This window comes from Bremia lactucae, linkage group LG15, assembly GCF_004359215.1.
Source record: "Bremia lactucae strain SF5 linkage group LG15, whole genome shotgun sequence".
Lineage (NCBI taxonomy): Eukaryota > Oomycota > Peronosporomycetes > Peronosporales > Peronosporaceae > Bremia > Bremia lactucae.
The window spans coordinates 2,314,871-2,332,435 of NC_090624.1; the positions used below are offsets into that span (position 1 = coordinate 2,314,871).

Genomic DNA, 17,565 nt, shown 5'->3' on the forward strand with positions numbered 1-17,565 from the left:
CATGCCGTGTTCAACACGGGCTTCGAGGTAGGAAGTAATTTGAGAACTAAATGTATTTGAGCTTGTGTTTTTAATTACCTTCGCTGTTCGTTACCTTTGCTGTCCGTTACCTTCAATCTCTCCTGCAAAGGTTTCTTTAAATCACCTTGCCCATCCCAAATGGTCGCTTCATTCACCATCAGTTATGTCCTGCCCTATCAATAGTCGCACCTGTCACATCAGTAGTCGCACTGTTTCAACACTCCTTCCCGTGTGGGTGTGCTTACCCACTGAGCATCATCAGTCCACGTAGCTCGCAGAGTCGGGGCGCTGGGAGGGTCTTGGTCAGGATGTCCGCACGCATTTTCTTGGAGTCGCAGTACTTTACCTTCATCATCTTCTTTTTCTCCAGATCTTTGACAAACTTGTATCGCACATCAATGTGCTTTGCTCGCCCAGATGTGTCCTCGCCCTTAATTTGAGCGATGGCTGCTTGGTTATCCACGTGTAAAGTCGCACCTGACTGAAGCTGCACGCTGATCTCCTTAAGCAATTCCACGATGCCCATCATCTCAGCCGCTGTTTGCGAAGCCGCTACATACTCAGCTTCCATTGTTGACAATGCAACACATTTCTGATTCTTGGACATCCAACCTACAACCTTGCCGCCCACCATGAACACACCACCGCTGACCGACTTCCGGTCAGTCCTGTATGCGGCGTAGTCGGAGTCGCTGTATGCCTCGACTAGCACGCCGTCATTATTCATTGAGTCCTTGTCTCCCTTCATCATAAAATTCAGTTTCTTAGTGCCCTTAATATATTTTGCAATCTTCTTGGCCAGACGCCAATCGCCTTCACTCGGCGCGTGCGAACGACGAGTCACTCGGTGCACTGCAAATGCTATGTCGGGTCTCGTGCATCGAGCTATCCATAACAGACTTCCGACTAGCGACTGGAAAATCTGTACAGTTGGTCTGTTCGGCGAGCCTTTTCCATCAGAAGGTAGCAGCATACCTTTGTCGTCTCCGTCTTCTCCGCCGATTGGCACCCTGACCGGTGCCGACTCGGCTAATCCAAACCGCTCGAGCATCTCGTCAATAACATTTTCTTGGTTGAGTTCCCATCCATTATCGTCATCGTAATGAGACAATATACCAAGAAACTTGGACACCACACCGAGGTTCTTAAGCTCAACCACTTGCATGTCATGAAAGAAATCCTCGACCTTCTGAGGACTGGTTGCCGTTGCCAGGACGTCATCCACGTAGATGCCAACGAGCGTTTTACCGTCACTTTCATCCTTGATGTATAGGCAACTGTCCGTATAGCACTGACAGAAGCCCAGTGACAGTAGTATGTCGTGGAGCATCAGGTTTCACAACCGTCCCGACTGTTTAAGTCCGTACAGGCCATTCTTTAGTCTCAGTGCAAGATGTCTCTTATCCTGCACGCCAAACTTGTCCAACAACTTTGCCCCAAATTCCATACCCTGCGGAATATGGAGGAGTATCTCCAAGCCTTCTTCTTTGTCGGCTTTGACATAAGCGCTAGGCACGTCGCCATGTTGCGCAGGTACTCCCCCTATCCTTGACACTGCAAGAATCACCTTGCCAGAAACCATTACCGTTACGGCCGAGAAAGCATACGTGTAATCGACAACATATACTTGTTCATCTCCTCACGCCAACAGCCTCGCCTTGTATCTTTCGAAAGTGCCGTCAGCGTGCATCTTTAACTTGTAAGCCCACTTACTATGAAGTAACTTTGCTTCGAGCGGCTTACGTATCACTTCCCACGTATCGTTTTGCTCCAATGCGTCAATCTCTGTGCGCATTGCCTCCTTCCAATGCTTGACTCGAGGGTCTTTTATCGCCTCGTGGAAGTACTTGGGGTCCTTAATCGTAATGGCTTTCAGACCATATACCGGCCGCGTGCTTGGTACCCATGTTGCGTGTTTGCATCTGAGCTTGCATCCGTCCATCCTCTGGCAGCGGCTCTTCATCACCTTCGGTCCCTACAGTCGGGATAGAGTTGTTTCTCGGTATCGAATTTTCATCTGCCATCGAACCATTCTTCTTTGGCTCTGTAGGCTCCTTCCACTTCGGGGTTTCGTCACAATCCATTTCGGCGCGCCCCAGCATGGAATCTTCGCGCTCAATCTGTTTTAAAGCTGCGCATTCTGCGCGCTCTTGAATGCCTCGACATTTCGAATATGCTGAGTAGTTATCACAATTTTCTCCTTCGGCAGATAGACTTTGAAGCCCTTAGTTTCATCATTCTTGCCAACGATCATTCCAACTTGAGATCTTGGCTTCCATGTTTTCTTTCCAGGATCCCTGTACGTTGAACAGGAGCTCCCAAATGTAACAATGTCCGCCATGTTCGGGACCGTTCCGGTTAACTTTTGAGTGGCAAAATGCGTTTAGGGTTGGCGCTACACGAGCTTCGGTTCAAAACATAAGCCGCATACTCAACGGCGTCCCCCCAAAAGAACAAAGGGAGTCTGCTCACAAACAGCATGCATCTTGCCATGTTGAGTATCGTCCTGTGCATCGTTTTAGCCTTTCCGTTCGATGCTTGATTTGAATCCTCACTCACTTGACGCCTTACACCAGCTGACTTGCAGAACGGATCGACATTAACATACTCCTTACCACCGTCCGTGCGCAGCACCTGGATTCGACAATTAAATCTCTTCTCGAAATAAAGCAGGAAATGTTTAAAGTTCTTGGTCGCCTCAATCTTGTTCTTGGCCACGAACTCGCGGACGTAATTGGTTGAGTAGTCGAAGAAGTTGATTAGGTATCGATTACCACGCCGGTCTAGCGGTGTAATTGGTCCCTTGATATCACTGCCGATCACGCCACCAAGCTTGTCAATCGGTGCGTTCTTGCCTGTATCCTTCTTGGACTGGTTGTTTTTGCTCTGTTTGCCTTCCGCACAAGTAAGACAATTCGGCCTGGATCGGTCCGTCAAATGAATTCCCGATCCCATAGAGTCAGCTATTCGCTAGACAGTGTCATATCCAAAAATGACCAAGCCTCTGGTGCAGCACCACTAGGGTTGTAGTCATTACAGCTTCATCAATTGACATTGTGGCAAGGCTGAGCTAACAACTTGAACTCGCGCCTCCTTTGTCATCTCACCCATTACGCCAACTGTTAACACGTTGTGGCGGCGGAACACTTCGAATATCTTCATACCATCATCCTGGCGCACCACGTAGCTTTGATTGCCGTCTCGCTCGAGAAACACACCACGCTCATCCAATGTCCCATAGCTAATGATATTATCAGCGAGGTTCTCAGCATAACAAACCTCGCTTAGGTCACTAATAACCTCCTTTCCATTGACAATCGTCCTCAGCTCGGTCGATCCCTTTTTGGTCACTCGAACCATCGTGTTGTTTGCCGCGCGGCACGATTGATCACAATCAATTGCATTCTTGAGCATTTTCACATCTTTTACAAGGTGCACGCTCGACCCGCTGTTCAATATCCACGAGTCGGAGTCAGCTATTGTACCAGTACCAATAGCTAGCGCGACTCGGTTTGAAGTCGCATTTTCACCACTTCGTTGCTTGGGGCATTTGACTTTAATGCGGCCAGTCTCACCGCATCCATAACATGTACGTGTCTCGGTACTTGACGCCCTAGCGATAGATCTTCCTCCGCGCCCGACTTGATCTCTTCTAGGGCCGTTAGGGAATTGACCTGCTTGCTCGCGGCTTGTTCGTCCCGCTCGGCTGCTTCATCCTTTGACCTTCGGCTTCCATGCTGATATCGAAGTCTATTGCAATGCAACAAGCTCAGCGGCTTGCACTAGATAGTCCGCTGGATGCGCATTCAGCCTTGTCAACATTGCAGTCTTTATTTGTCCAGGCGCTGACTTGCAAAGGCATTCCAAAACACTCTGCTCCGAATTGCCAGATCGCTCCGCCATGTAGACCAGGTACTGGTATTGCTCAGGCCATGTCTTGCTGTGCTCCTTTGCTCTCGTCATGAGTTCGATCCCTTTCGTAGATGGTATAGGAGTCATGTACAGCATCAGCATGCTGTTCATGACGTTCTCAAGTGTATTCGACACAGCAGACCATACAGGTAGCATCTTCTCGTAGTTGCTGAGTGCTGGGCCTTCCAGCTTACCGCTCAATGCAAGAATCTTGAACTCCTCCGGCCAATCACCCCCACTCATCATCTGTGCTGCACCAATACGCTGCAGGAAACGCATTCCCCATGCTTTAAAGTAGGCGCCTACACCTGGGTATGTTTCCTTACCCGTGAACTTAGCAAATCCATACCAGTCCAGGTCTCGAGGCTTAGCTATTTTCAACCCATAACCGTCTGGTGTCGCAAAAGGTTGCGATGTATCGGGCGGCTGATACCGCTCATCTTTTTGAGGCGGCTGATTGAGAGGCGCGTTCGTTGCGGCGGCTGGTGACGCGGCGGCATGCGTGCTTGCTGGATGGGCTCATCGAGCGAGCCCATCCTCATTCGACGGTCACGCGCTTGTATAAAGTCGGTTAACGCGCTTGATCCATTGAATGGGTGCTTGTAGGGTGTTGTAGGCGCAGCTTGAGCCCGGCGACTCATTTGATCTTGCACCTTCAGCTGGTTTTTCATGAACTGGACTTGCTGCTGCGCCAACCCTGCGAGGAGTCTCTCAAGTCTATTACACGGGATTCGAGGTAGGAAGTAATTTGAGAGCTAAATGTATTTGAGCTTGTGTTTTTGATTACCTTCGCTGTCCGTTGAATTTGCTGTCCGTTACCTTTAATCTCTTCTGCGTAGGTTTCTTTAAATCACATTGCCCATCCCAAATGGTCACTTCGTTTCACCATCATTTATGTCCTGTCCTATCAACAGTCGCACCCTGTCACATCAGTAGTCGCACTGTTTCAACAAGCCGCAGTCAGCTCGTCAAGTGATATAGTTTGGGAGTACCCCTGCGAGGCTATTTTGCCTCTTCGTAAACTTACTAACAAGCGCACTTTAACGATAATTTGTGTAAAATTGTAATTAGGTTACTGAAAAGGAGCATTATAAAAAAAAGTCGTTACTATTTACTCACTTTCTTTAAAATATTTACTCACTTTCCTAATTCAATGTCAAAATTATCAGTTTTTCATCACTCATGACTCAACCTTGCCACTCACCCATCACGCGCACACCTCGGCACGAGCACAGTATAGATTAAACTCAACTTAATAACCACCGCAAACTGCGCAATAAATTAAAATAAAAAAGAAGCAGAACATTCATTTCGCAAACTAAGATTCTAAATTGTTGGCGCGCTATTTGTGGGATGGGTTTGTTTGTGCGTCTACCTTTTGAACAATTTAGTATCAAAGCCTTGATTGCGCCTTCTTTTTTATTCCCTTCACATCTAGTATGTAAAACTACTAATGCATGTCCTTCAGCTAATGCATGTGCAAAAATAGCATTATTAGCTTTCTCCAAGGAGGGATAAGCAATCTTAGCTGGTGCACTTAACACTCCATTGTTTGAGATGAATCTATTATTCAGTATTTCTATGAGCATTTGCGATATAAGAGATTGGCTGAAAGCTGAGAATGTGGAGTGAATTGAGTGGTATTGAGTTTAGTGAAATGTTTGGTAGTGATTTGAGTGGAAGTAGTTGGATAAAAGTGAGTGAATATTGAATTTCGTTTAATAATCGTATTAAAAAAAAATCGTGTCGTTCCATTTCCACATGTGATGAATTTTCTTAATATTTTTCTTATCATAAGTTGTGTGCACCACACCCGGTATATTATGTAGCCCGTCTTAACTAACTTTTTGCCAATTCAAGTAGCTCTCAAGAGGGAGGCCCAACGCGTCGCTGCTAAACCCCCGACCATGAGCGACATCCCCATCCAGCTAGGCCACTACCGCTTGGGCAAGACTCTCGGTATTGGCTCTTTTGGCAAAGTAAAGCGTACGTTTAGACGCCTCTGTGACGCCTTGTGCTTTTCCAGCACGTGACGCTTCCGGCAAATCAAAATTAATCGATTTGTTGTGCTTCATATAGTGGCAGAGCATGACATCACGGGCCATAAAGTAGCCATTAAGATTTTAAACCGCCACAAAATCCGCAGCCTCGACATGAGCGAGAAAGTGCGACGGGAGATCGCATTGTTGCGCAAGATGCGCCACCCCCATATCATCCGTTTGTGCGTGTTTTCTCGCGTTCAAGACGAATGGATCGATTCTTACGGTTATCATGTGGTCTCGTGGATTTGTTTCAATACTAGATACGAGGTGATTGACACGCCCACCGACATTTTTATGGTGCTCGAGTACATTGCTGGCGGGGAACTCTTTGATTACATTGTATCAAAAGGCCGGGTACGAATACCCCCCCCAAAAAGATGTTTTTTTTAAATTTCTTATCGAGGTTTTTTAATGTTGCAGTTGGCTCCGGAAGAAGCACGGCATTTTTTTCACCAAATCATTTCGGGGGTCGAATATTGCCATTTTCATCGAATTGTGCACCGCGACTTGAAACCCGAGAATTTATTGCTCGATGCCGACAATAATATTAAAATTGCGGATTTTGGGCTGTCCAATAGCATGGAAGACGGGGATTTCTTACGCACGTCGTGTGGATCACCCAATTATGCGGCCCCTGAAGTGATCTCGGGGAGTTTATACGCTGGACCTGAAGTCGATGTCTGGTCGTGTGGCGTAATTCTCTACGCGCTGCTGTGCGGTAGTTTACCATTTGATGACGAAAGTATCCCGAATTTGTTTAAAAAAATCCGTGGAGGGATGTATTCATTGCCAAGCCATTTATCCGAAATGGCACGTGATTTGATTCCACGAATGCTCGTGGTCGACCCCATGAAACGCATTACAATTCCAGAAATACGACAACATCCATGGTTTCAAATTGATTTGCCACCGTACTTGCAACATCCACCCGAGATCGTCGAACATCAGGTTGAATTGGCGCTTGTTTTTTTGTTTTTTGTCGTTTCAATTGTTGATGATTGACAACCAACCATTTGACTTGATGGTGTAGATTTTTCAAATTGATAAAGAATGTCTGAGTCAATGTTTGGCGTTGAATTATGCTGCAAATGTCGGACACGAGCAGTTAGTTGCGTTATTAATGACGCGCGAGAGCCACGCGCTGCGAGTAGCGTATGAATTGATTCTAGACCACAAGAATGCCAAGATTCGGATTGATGGTGCGTGAGTTGTAACGAATGAAAAGACATCTCCAATACACGAGTGGCTAAGACTTTTTTGCGTAGAATTGCGAGACGTACGTGCGGTAAATACCAAGCCCAAGACGTTCTCGACGCCCGAGCCCAGTACGTTGCTACTTCCTGGACGAGGACCACTTCCAATGGCGGCGTCTCCATTGGTAATGCCTTCTTCGGCTCTCCAGGAGGCTCGAAATTTTGGTGGTCGAGGGCTTGTTAACGCCGGACTCGGCCCGCGTCTGTCAATGGGTAGTAATGGCACTGGTCTTTCAGGCTTTGACGACAGCCACGCTAGTAATGCTGCGCCCACACCTAAGCGGCGACGATGGTATTTGGGCATTCAGTCAAAGAAAGAGCCTGCTCATGTCATGTCGGAAGTGTACAAGGCGCTATTTGTGCTTCACTTTGAGTGGAAAGTCGTTGCTCCGTACCGCGTCAAGTGCCGATGGCAAATACCGACTACGGACACGACGGCCACGCTTCAAAGCGCCGAGAAGACACAATTGGAGCACCAGATGCAACAAATTAAAATTGGATTGCAATTGTATAAAGTCCAGCAACACATTTACTTACTCGACTTTCAACGATTGGATGGGAATGCGTTTACGTACATGAATCTCTGCGCTCGCATTATTACTGAACTCAAGACATTGTCAGGGATTCGACCTGTTTCAAATGGCTTGGATCCACGCTTTGGACAGGATGGGAATCTCCATGCGATGCCTATGCATCAGCAAATTCCGCACGCAATGTGAGTTTGCGATTCTGCGAAACAGAAAAGGTAGCAAGTAGCCTGTGTTTTTTAAACATTTTGTTGTATCTAGTAATGTGAATTGGAAGTGGACTAGATTAATTAAAACGGTTTTTTCTTGCTAAATTACGATATTGTCTCGATTCTCAGATATGTACACGTAATCGATAGGCGTAGATGAGTTTCTGATTCCACCTTGTCGTGCTACGATTTAAGTTGATTCATTAATCGAAAGAACCTTTTTGGTACATCTTCTTGGTCCTTTAATTCATGGAGACCGCCCATTTGACTTTGTTGAAAGTCATGTGGCCTGCATGGCTGCTTTTGTCGTAATTTGTTAAAATCTAGCTGCGAGCATTTGTGTTGAATGGCATTAGGGATATCCCCGTCACACGACGAATATAAATGCACGTCTTTAATGTTCATGAACTTTTGTCATTTGTAGGACGTGATCCAAATCGAACTCGTTATCGCAGTCATTATTGCTGAAACAAACTTTTCCGCCTTTGCCACCCCTTACTACGTGATAAAAAAATGCATTCAGTTGGCCTTCTTCGACAAGACCTTAAGTTTTATCGTAGAATGTCGTTTTTAAGTTATCTGGTCGGTTCAAAGTTAAGAAAAATATGATTTAAAAATCTTGAATTTTGTATGATAGCTAAAAGCGAGAGTGATGGTGCGAAAAGTTGCTGTGTCAGAAGCAAAAAAAAACATTCATTTCATCCGATCTAACAGTACATGCAATTTGGCGTCATTTTCACATGATTTGCCAAAACCAAAATATTTAAATTGGAATTCGTTCCTACAGACTTGATTGCTCGAAGAGGTTCGTACGGACTTCAAAGTTCTACCTCGGCATTTCCCCCTCGACGACCAGCTCCCCATCATTGCGAGACTCTTGCCTCACGACCCCTCCTCTACCTCGACATCATGGACGCGCTAAACTCGTTGTGCTTCACGGCATCGTCTTTTTCGCTATGCAGCTATCGCTCCGAAGAGCCGCATCTCTTATCGGTACCCGTGTCCAAACCCAAGCCAAATTCGTCCGTGACAATCCTCCCAGCGCCTGGAAGCAGCACGAGTGTCTACGTCCCCTCTGCAAGCGCGAGAGATAGCGTACTCACACATTACGCGAACGAAGCCCTGGAGAAGACGAACTCGAAACAGACTCCGGGACTTGGTCCAACTCGCCTTCCAAGCAAGAGAAAGCGCTGTAACGTAGAAGACGACTTGACACTCACACGAACGAAGCGGAAGGCCAGTACGGACTATCTTCGTAAAGGTCAATGGACTACGACAGAGGAACGACTCGCGCGTCTCTTGATCGAGGCGTTTGAAGAAGGGTATTTGCCCATTTACACGGGCATTCGACTCCGTGGGTACTTGGCCGTGCAATTGCAATGCGACCCCATGCGTGTATCCAAGAAATTATGTGCTGGCACCATTGATGGTAAAATCATGCCAAAGAATTATGGGCAGCAGAAGTTTAAACTTCGCAAGAAAAGTCTCTGGGACGCGAATGAAGCAGCACGTCGGATTTCCGAGCTCGAGGGGCTTACAATTGCGATGTGGGCCGAAGCACGAATGAGGAAACCGTCGTTCTTGACGCTGTCGAGTACGTGTACGCTCAAGAATCGACGGCACGGGGACGACGAGAGCGACGTGGTGGTGTCGCCACCAAGCCCTGGTTTAAGCTGTTCTCCGGCGTCGACGCTTACGGTTTTGAAGCAAGAGAAGTTTCCTATTATCTATTTAAATTTATCAAATTTAAAGCACTATTCGGGTCGAGGCGATACGAGCGATAGCGATCCAGCTTCAAAGGATTCCGACTCGGACGCGGAGCCCGTGCGATTGGATGGCGAGTCCCTGCAGGCAGCCTATGATCTGCTCACGTTGTGCAGTCCTCGAGGCACTGTGACAATGCACAATACCAAGAAGATCAATGTGGCTTCTGACGTCGCTGCTACGAATAAATCTACCATGAACAAGTTGGTCGATTACGTGTCGAGTAAACCATCTTCGACGGACTGTGCAAAAGAGGGATTCCCATTGAAAGGTTTGGTTTGAAAAGATATCCAGAGTGTAGCTACGTGCACGAAGGAAGAAGTTGGTGAGGTGCAATGGATTGAAACGAGCAGCAAGTTTTCGAGTGGAAAGACTTTAAGGAGACGATGCTAGAACTATTGTGACGGTTTTGGTGTAGCGGCACACCATATAAATAGGATTGTAAAAAGCTTTATTCGTGGAAACGGAATTTCTTAATTATTTCCAATGTGATTCAAAAATTTGTTTTAATGCCAAGACTTTATCCTCAAAACGTCGCTCTCGGGTGGGATGGCAGCAGGTTCCACGCGCTCGTCGCTGCGGCAACGCAAGGTACACGCCCCGTCGGCTTTTACCGTCCAAGACGAACATAAGGATCGCGTGGACGCACATGTATCGAGCGAAAAGCGATTCAAGTCGCGACCGGAGAGCTGGACCTACAACACGTTCCGAGCCACTCATGGCAGCGACGTCGAAGGGCTGCTGCTTTTTCCCGAGCAGCCGCGCCAGATCTTTGTGCTACTTATCGTAGTCGTTGCTTTCTCGTACTACTCCTTCACGCACGATTCGCAGGATGCCGTACAAAACGTGCGCAATGCACTTTTCGCTGCCATTGGGATCTTCCTGGTCTATTGCTTTCTGCAAACACGCGACGGTCTCATGATGCGCCCTCACCCTGGCGTATGGCGTGTGGTGCACGGATGTTCTGTTGTCTACTTGTTGCTATTAGCAGCCATGCTCGTACAGAATCGAGAGAGTGCGATAAAGGGCATGCAATTCTTGTTCCCGGAAGTCGGTAGTCGACCTAGGACCCCAATTGTCGCTAAGCTTCAATGTGACATGAATTTCGAGGTTTGTACCCAATTATAAAAGGGAGCAATGATAGGTTAAAAATAATGAAGCTGTGACACCTATAGTCACTGACGCGGGGAATGACAAGCATCTGGTTTCTTGCTCACATGACGGGCTGGTGGGGCAAAATGTGCATGTTTCGAGATTGGCGCTTTTGCTGGATGTTGAGCATTGCGTTTGAGCTATTGGAGCTTGCATTCCAATTTGTGATTCCGGACTTTCAAGAGTGTTGGTACGTATGCTTTAGAATGGCCGAGAGAGGATGTTTAACTAATTTCGAGAGCTTGCAGGTGGGACTCGGTGTTGTTGGACTTATTAGGTGCCAACATCTTGGGCATGTGCCTCGGTCGCGTAACGCTATGGATGCTCGAGTCGAAAGAGTACGATTGGCCCGGTCGTCGAGGCAAGAAGATGGGCTACATTCGCTTAGCACTCAATCAATTCACGCCATTTCGATGGGAGGAGTATCATTGGGAAGTCTTTTCAAGTTTTCATCGATTCGCAGCAATTCTGTTTGCTTTTGTCATGTGTCTCGTTTCGGAACTCAATGCGTTTTTCATGCTCACAACTTTACGCATTCCTAAAGAGAGTCGATTCAACTCGTACCGCCTTTTTCTCGTGTTTTTGCTGGGAATTCCTGCAGCTGCTGAGGTGGGGTGGCTAGCTTGAAAAAAGGCGAAAAATGTCCTTTTGTATGTAATTTGACTAACGCTGTCTAGTGCCTGTATAGTACTATGAATTCATCACGAACCCGGCATGCTGGCGGCTTGGACAGAATGCATGGATGATCCTTTCCATTGCGACATTTGAAGTTCTCGTGTGGGTTAAATTCTCGGCAAATGGCGAGCTATTTACCAAACCACCACCACCAATGGTGATGTACCCAATCTTGGCTTTTTTCGTCATGTTTTCAGTCTGGATGCTGCTTTTTTTTCGTAAAGAAAAGCAGCGACCTGGTTTGCAACGGTCGCGTACTCAAGTCCTTAGCTGGAGTTATCTGGACGTGCTGTTCTGGGCCTCCTTCGCGCCATTCCTTTTCTTGGCTTCACAGTGGGCATTTTAATGACTGTTGAAAGCGATTGCTAACAATAATTATAACATACAGAAAGAAATACACTTTTTTGTTTACTTTATACATACACAGATTTTACTTATTCGAGGGCTCGTCAGTTTTTAATAATTACTAATTGAAATCCTTCTCTAAATATCAGAAAACCTCTCGACGAGCATTCTCTTTCATGCAAACAGTACGACTTTTACTTCCGGTACCACGTACCAGCGCCGAGAAACAGCGTCGTGACCCCCCTGTCGAATGCCCTCTACCAAAGCTGCAAACGTATCTCCAGCTACCTCAGCGGCGACAAACCACCACGAAACGTCCGCAAGTAGCGCCGCCTCCCGCAAGCGCGTCTTTACCTTTCAAAAGCGGTGGCTACACTCGCTCCCAATCGTCGAGCGCGCGCTGTTTGAGTCCGAGCTCACTGGGCGTGTCCCGAAAGCCTTGCACACACCCGCTGACGCTTCGTCCACCGCCGCAGTGAAAGACGAATCAATTGCAACGGCGCAAAATGTAATCGTGTGCATGCTTTGCGACGATCCTGCGTCCAAGCGCGAGCCCACGAAGATCTGGAATCGTCTTAATTGTCGCCGAGGTCGCATCGAAAATCATTTGATGAGCAAACATCCGGAATTCATGCGATTGCTTAAATACAAACGCGAAGCCGAAGGCGATGTGGCCGTGCAATTATTTTTACAAAGTTTGCGGGAAGGTCGGTGCAATCTTCGCACTGAGATTGACACGGGATTGTACAGCCAATTGGCTATCAATGCTTCCAGTCCGCTTCCAAGTGGCACTGAGACGTCTGCGCTGTTCAAGCGTTCGTATAGCGAGTATATGAATGTGCTGGAATTGCATACTGAAGGAAGCCATCGCAAACGTTTCAAAAGCTCGACTTCTTCCCTTGTTTCGGAACACGCAACAACCCCCACGACGCCTTTAATCACTTCTGTAGGCGGCACCTTAATGCCCTTGCATCAAGCGATCACGGAAGACAACAGTGTGCTGTACCAAGAAGCTTTACCGTTGTCGCAGTGGCAGACGGTCTTTGCGAACAAATTGGTGCGTTCTCGTAGTAGCAATAACGCAATTTTGTTTGACCCCTTACCGAGTGTATGTATGGCTCGATAAGGTCGTCGTGACAGGTGGAGATAACAACGTGATCGCGTTTGTTGCGACGCAATTGTGGCTCCTAGGAGCAAATGTGTTGCTTACGTTCACGTACGTATGAGTGTTTGCCATACTCGTGCACGATAGTGGCTAATTGATTGAATGTAGCACCATGTCTGCGGTCGATGAATTCAATACAAAACACATTGGTCGATTTCCCGATCCGTCCGAAAGCGACAAAAGTCCTCGTGGTGTGATGCTACCCATGCTAAGTTCATTTCAAAGTGTTAAAACCATTCACGAGTGGTGTACGTCGATTGCTTCCAAGTACCAACGCGTCGATTATTTGATTAATTATGCCGAATCGGACGTTGTCGAGGCATTTGCAACGGCAGAAGAATCGACTCGTAGCGTCTCGACGTACGTATCGTGGTTACTGTTGTCGTTTGTGGACAATTTGATTGATAAAAGGTGTATCGATGAAAGGTTTCTAGAAATTTTGTGTGAAGCAATGGCGTCCACGTGCTTTCCTGATCGTGTTCCTGACGACGAGTCGTGGTCACTTGCGAGCAATGGGACAATTGTGAACATTGCGTCGTTGTCCGAGGAGACCTTGTTGGAGCCATTGGTGAAAAGGATGGCCACGAAGCTGCAATCGCGCCATGTGCAGTTGAATTGCATCTTATTGCCAATGCAGTCGATTGCAGAGAGGGAGTTGGTGCATTCCGAGGGCATTGCGACGCTGTCGCATACGATTTTGTTCCTTTTGTCGCCATTGAGTCGATTCGTGTCAGGAAGTGTCTTACGTGTGGGAGGGTAGTCAGTATCGGAGTTTTTGTTGTAGCTGTTGCTTTGTGAATGTGGTTGTGAATAGAAAGGCTTGAAGAAGAATATTCGGTGAAACCATCTGTTTTTGCGCCTTTCTTCCAAACAGACGGCCTGGTCTCACGAATGAAGCCACCGACGCATCGAGTCAGAAGCGGTCCTAGCGACTTATAGACTTACGACGCTTGCGCTTCTAGAACAAAAGGTTGGATAAGTATTAATTCGTACGAAGCGTTAATGGTAGAGGCTTTTGGCGCATGGATTGCCGAGGTTGCTTTATTTGTACACTTTGTTGAATCTTTTTTTAAAAACCAAATTTGCTGCTCTACCCCGTCACGTAGAATAGCTTCACGCCCTCCTTTGCTCTTGTTGACGCTTGCGAAGTGCAACACGAACCCTAGTCTGGCGATAGTCTCCAAGGCACGAAAATCGAAGCGGCGTCGAGAAGCCAGCTGATTAATCTCCGAGCCTTCACTTGTCAGTTCGAAGCCACTTCTTCTGCTCAATCAAGTCAGATAACTCCAGTAATAAACGAGGCAGTTTAGATTAGATGCGGACACCTTTTGCGTTAAAAATGACCAGGCCTCCCTTTTTCAAAAAAAGATGCAGACACAGGAAGCTATTCGTTTTCTGTTTTTGCGGCGTACGTAGCGATTTGCTCGCGTGTTACTCGCACGTTTGAGCTATGCTCAGACGCCCAGCTGTTCCATACAGTAATTCATTGAATCGGCACTTCGAACGTGCGCGTAGAAGCCATGGAGACGCCCACGTACAGTATCACGAACGCCGCGAGGAAAGCCCCATGAGCTCTCCCGCACAGGCGTTGCCGTCACCCCCGGAGCATTCATTGAATCGTTTTATTAAAACACAAAAGTTCCATCTCAACGAGGAAAAAAAAACAATGGCATTATCGTACATAGGTTAGCGATCTGACTCGTTGAAGACAAGTGCAGGTCGCGAGAATTGTGTGTTTTTCTTTTTTTCGCACATTTGCCCTCATTTTCCATTTTCGTGTGATCGGTCGAAATCACTGCATTGATTCGCTCAATCTCGATACATTTGGATAAAAAACACTTCCCCATCGCGTTGTATAAATCAGGTCCCATGCGCGATAAAAGACCGCCACAAACACCTCAAGAGGTACAAAACACTACGGCCCCAAGCATCCCCGTGCGCCCACGATCGAACACGACAAGCCGCACGACTCGTCGCTCTCGTCGCGATACTGTGGCGGCAACCTCGTTTGTCACTGTTGCCACTACCGCGTCGCTTTCGCGGGCCTCAGCGCTACGTACAGTGGAGATTCTATGGGAAGGCCGTACGGCTCTTGGCTTTACGCTCAAGCGAAAGCGCACTGGCACAATCCTCGTGAGTACTTTGACACGAGAAGCACTTGAAAGTACCTCGCTGAAGATTGGAAGCGAGCTTCGACTTGTTGGCGGATTCCCAGTCAGTAGCCTCACGCTTGAGGACGTGAAGAAGGTTATTCTTAGGGCTCCAAAGCCCGTGAGTCTTGTCTTTCTTAACGCCGAAAATGTGATACTTGGTCCTGTACATCCTATAAACGACTTTAATGACTTTTCAAGTATACAATTCCTTCCTTCGACGTCTCTACGACGCAGTACTAGCATGTGCACGCGCGTTTATCCAAGTGACGAGAGCGACAGTGACAAATCGACGGCCTTGGCACCGTCGTTCTGCCATTCGCCATCAAAACGCCACGAGTCGAAGAAACGCAAAGTCTCGAAGCTCCAAGCAGCATTAAGTCGGCTTAATCAATTGCTTCATCGTCCTGTGCGGCAGGCAGGCTTGCATTTTGGCGCCAATACGAGCATTGTTGTCTAGATGGCTCGCAAATGTAAAAAACGTTTTAAACATGAAATACAACACCCTTTGTGACAAGTGTGGTTTTTAACAAAAGGATTTTTACGTTTTGTAGTATTGGCGAAAAGGTTATTGGCTTTCCAATTGTCTGGATGGAAAGCGACTAGATGCGTGCGCAGGAAGGCGAAACAAGTGACGAAAATCCTCCAAATCAATGCGTTTTTGGCTTAAATGGTCAGCCGATTGAAAACACTCGATGAAAGAATCGTTTCGGAACGAATGCAGAAGCTCGCCTGTAGTTTGAAACAGAGGTAACGTGGCCACGTTTAAAACCGTCACGTACCCGTCGTGGTCCTGATCAAGGTTATAAAACACGTGATTTAAACAAGAAGCAAACGTTTTCATCTCGTCGTGCTGTAATTGTGGCCAATCGAGCAATGCTGCACTAACCTCATCCTTGGACAATCGACCGTCGCTATTAAGATCAAGCAAGTGTACAAATCCTCTCACTTCGCCTTGTGTCAAGTGATACCCATTCGCAGCCACGTACCCTGCAAATTCTTCGAACCCCACGCCTTTTGTGTCATTAGTACAAAACACGGTCGAAAACCGTCCCAAGACCGCTTCTTTCATGTAAAGTGGTAATAATCGTGTTACTTCATATAAAACAACCTGCTGAAACCGATTTAAAGACCGGTACAATTGTAATCGCTGTACCAAGGTACCCTTTAAAGCTGGCTCGGAAATTTCTTTACTCGCCATTGATGAAGTCAAGGGCACTGTACTTGACGAGAGCCACGGGTGTTGAAGTGCCGCTTTGGCACTTAAACGTTTACTCTCGTCACGTTCCAGTAATTGGCTTAGTAAAGTCTTGGCTTCGTTTGAAATGCCTGGCCACGGAGACGACGTCACATCAATTGTATTGTGTTTAATACATTCGTTTAAAAGCGGTCCTGATTCAAATGGAAAGTGGCCACTTAAAAGGCGATACAGAATTACGCCACAACTCCAGAGATCGGATGGAAAGGAATAGTTGTGGCAAAGCACTTCGGGAGCTGTATAGACAGGAGTGCCGCGAATGTCTTTTAAAACTTCGCCTTTGTTTAAAAATACGGCACTACCAAAATCCGTGAGTTTTAATGGACTATTGTGTTTTTTATCGGCTCGTAAAAAGTTTTCGAGTTTTAAATCGCGGTGAAGGATTTGCAAAGAATGGCAGTGCGAAACCACGTGCAAAATCTCGCGCATGTATTTTTTTGCTTGCTCTTCTTGCAGTGGCTCTCCTTTTAACGCCCAGGCATCGTTATTGCAACACTGCTCCATGACGAAAAAAACAGTGGTTTGATCCTCATATGTCCCGAATAAGTGCACAACCTGAAGTGTACCACTTAATATATCCATCATGTGGGCTTCCTGAAGTAACGCGATATAGTCGTTTCGACATCGAACTCGCGACTTGGGTACAACTTTCACTGCCAAATCTAATTGAACCTCATGTGTACCCTGACATTTTTTTGGCACGGCACGATACACGTCTCCAAAAGTTCCTGCTCCTAACTTGTGGCCAAGTGTATACTTATCATGAAACGTCCGAGGCCAATGAAAGTCCAAGTCCTCTGGCTTTGTAAAAAAAGTTGCTGCATCGAGGGCCAATTGCTGCACCTTGGGGTACGGTAGTAACTTGTCCATGTACCCTCGCCAACTCTTTCGAATGCTGCCATAATTGCAATTGAACGGCTGCCGAGACGCTGACCAGTGGATGGGAGGACTAGCGAGTGTTGACGTTGCGGTGGCCTCTGCTTGCTGTGGGCATTGACGCTTTGTATCGGACATGACAAAGCGGTTTGTGAGGTGGGAGAGGTCCGAATGCGTGCGCGACGGGCGAAACAAAGCGGGAGGGATAGCCTTCAT

At 47.1% G+C, this 17,565-nt stretch overlaps 5 protein-coding genes across 5 annotated transcripts; 4 read left to right on the plus strand and 1 right to left on the minus strand.

Annotated features, from left to right (window-relative positions):
* Window positions 1-5,554: 5,554 nt before the first annotated feature.
* Window positions 5,555-8,051, plus strand: CCR75_001292 (uncharacterized protein; the record flags this gene model as incomplete). Its single annotated transcript, XM_067959396.1, has 7 exons — window positions 5,555-5,629; window positions 5,732-5,749; window positions 5,805-5,919; window positions 6,013-6,329; window positions 6,396-6,923; window positions 7,006-7,174; window positions 7,241-8,051. The coding sequence occupies 7 exons, from the start codon at window positions 5,555-5,557 to the stop codon at window positions 7,945-7,947; spliced, it is 1,929 nt and encodes a 642-aa protein (XP_067819194.1). The 3' UTR covers window positions 7,948-8,051.
* Window positions 8,052-8,873: 822 nt separating this feature from the next.
* CCR75_001293 (uncharacterized protein) lies at window positions 8,874-10,010 on the plus strand (the record flags this gene model as incomplete). Its single annotated transcript, XM_067959397.1, has 1 exon — window positions 8,874-10,010. One exon carries the CDS (start codon window positions 8,874-8,876, stop codon window positions 10,008-10,010), a length of 1,137 nt encoding a protein of 378 aa, XP_067819193.1.
* A 231-nt stretch (window positions 10,011-10,241) lies between these two features.
* On the plus strand, window positions 10,242-11,977 carry CCR75_001294 (uncharacterized protein). Its single transcript, XM_067959398.1, has 4 exons — window positions 10,242-10,838; window positions 10,904-11,070; window positions 11,129-11,489; window positions 11,569-11,977. The coding sequence occupies exons 1-4, from the start codon at window positions 10,278-10,280 to the stop codon at window positions 11,899-11,901; spliced, it is 1,422 nt and encodes a 473-aa protein (XP_067819196.1). The 5' UTR covers window positions 10,242-10,277; the 3' UTR covers window positions 11,902-11,977.
* Window positions 11,978-12,120: 143 nt separating this feature from the next.
* Window positions 12,121-15,752, plus strand: CCR75_001295 (uncharacterized protein). Its single transcript, XM_067959399.1, has 3 exons — window positions 12,121-12,957; window positions 13,028-13,116; window positions 13,174-15,752. The coding sequence occupies exons 1-3, from the start codon at window positions 12,151-12,153 to the stop codon at window positions 13,823-13,825; spliced, it is 1,548 nt and encodes a 515-aa protein (XP_067819195.1). The 5' UTR covers window positions 12,121-12,150; the 3' UTR covers window positions 13,826-15,752.
* A 31-nt stretch (window positions 15,753-15,783) lies between these two features.
* On the minus strand, window positions 15,784-17,565 carry CCR75_001296 (uncharacterized protein; the record flags this gene model as incomplete). Its single annotated transcript, XM_067959400.1, has 1 exon — window positions 15,784-17,565. One exon carries the CDS (start codon window positions 17,563-17,565, stop codon window positions 15,784-15,786), a length of 1,782 nt encoding a protein of 593 aa, XP_067819198.1.